The 582-nt window shown below is 61.9% G+C and overlaps 1 protein-coding gene across 1 annotated transcript in view; it reads right to left on the bottom strand.

The window, feature by feature from the left end:
* The window catches only part of HCN2 (hyperpolarization activated cyclic nucleotide gated potassium and sodium channel 2), a 14,133-nt gene that overhangs the window by 3,425 nt on the left and 10,126 nt on the right, over positions 1-582 (bottom strand). Inside the window, exons 4-5 of the mRNA XM_009636779.1 lie at positions 298-538; positions 18-182 (exon numbers count right to left, since the gene is read on the bottom strand). Coding sequence (XP_009635074.1) covers positions 18-182; positions 298-538 — 406 coding nt within the window. The remainder of the gene's footprint in view (positions 1-17; positions 183-297; positions 539-582) is intronic.

The following is a 582-nucleotide window of genomic DNA, read 5'->3' as shown; positions in this document are numbered from 1 at the left end:
AGCCCCCTGTGCCCTACCGATGCGGTCAAGGCGGTCGATGGCCACCGTCTCGAAGGCCCGTCTCATCATGGGGTACTCCTCCAGCACCTCGTTGAAGTTGTCCACTGAGAGCGAGTAGAGGCGGCAGTAGGTGTCTGCCCGGACGCTGGCCGTGCGCCGGCCGCGGGTCAGCAGGCAGATTTCTGTGGGGATATGACGGTGCCAAAGTCAAAGCGCCGCCAGCAAGGGCTGCGTGGGTGTCCCGGAGCCTCCTGCAGACCCCAGGAGGGGACACGGGGTCATCCCCCCAGTGCTCACCTCCAAAGTAGGAGCCATCTGAGAGTTTCATCTCCTTGTTGCCCTTGGTGAGGATGCTGACCACCCCGTGCTGGATGAAGTACATCTTCTTGCCAATGGTGCCCTCGCGGATGATGTAGTCGCCCGGCTGAAACACTTCAAACTTCAGCTTGGTGAGCATCGCCGTGACGAAGTTGGGGTCCGCGTTGGCAAACAGCGGCATCGAGGCCACCAGCTTGCGGCAGTTGAAGTTCACAATTTCCTGGGGGAAGAGGAGGTGAGGGACCAGGGGGCAGGGACGTGGGC

This window comes from Egretta garzetta, unplaced genomic scaffold (genome assembly GCF_000687185.1).
Source record: "Egretta garzetta isolate BGI_Z169 unplaced genomic scaffold, ASM68718v1 scaffold4, whole genome shotgun sequence".
Lineage (NCBI taxonomy): Eukaryota > Metazoa > Chordata > Aves > Pelecaniformes > Ardeidae > Egretta > Egretta garzetta.
This window is presented reverse-complemented; position numbering and strand designations above follow the sequence as displayed.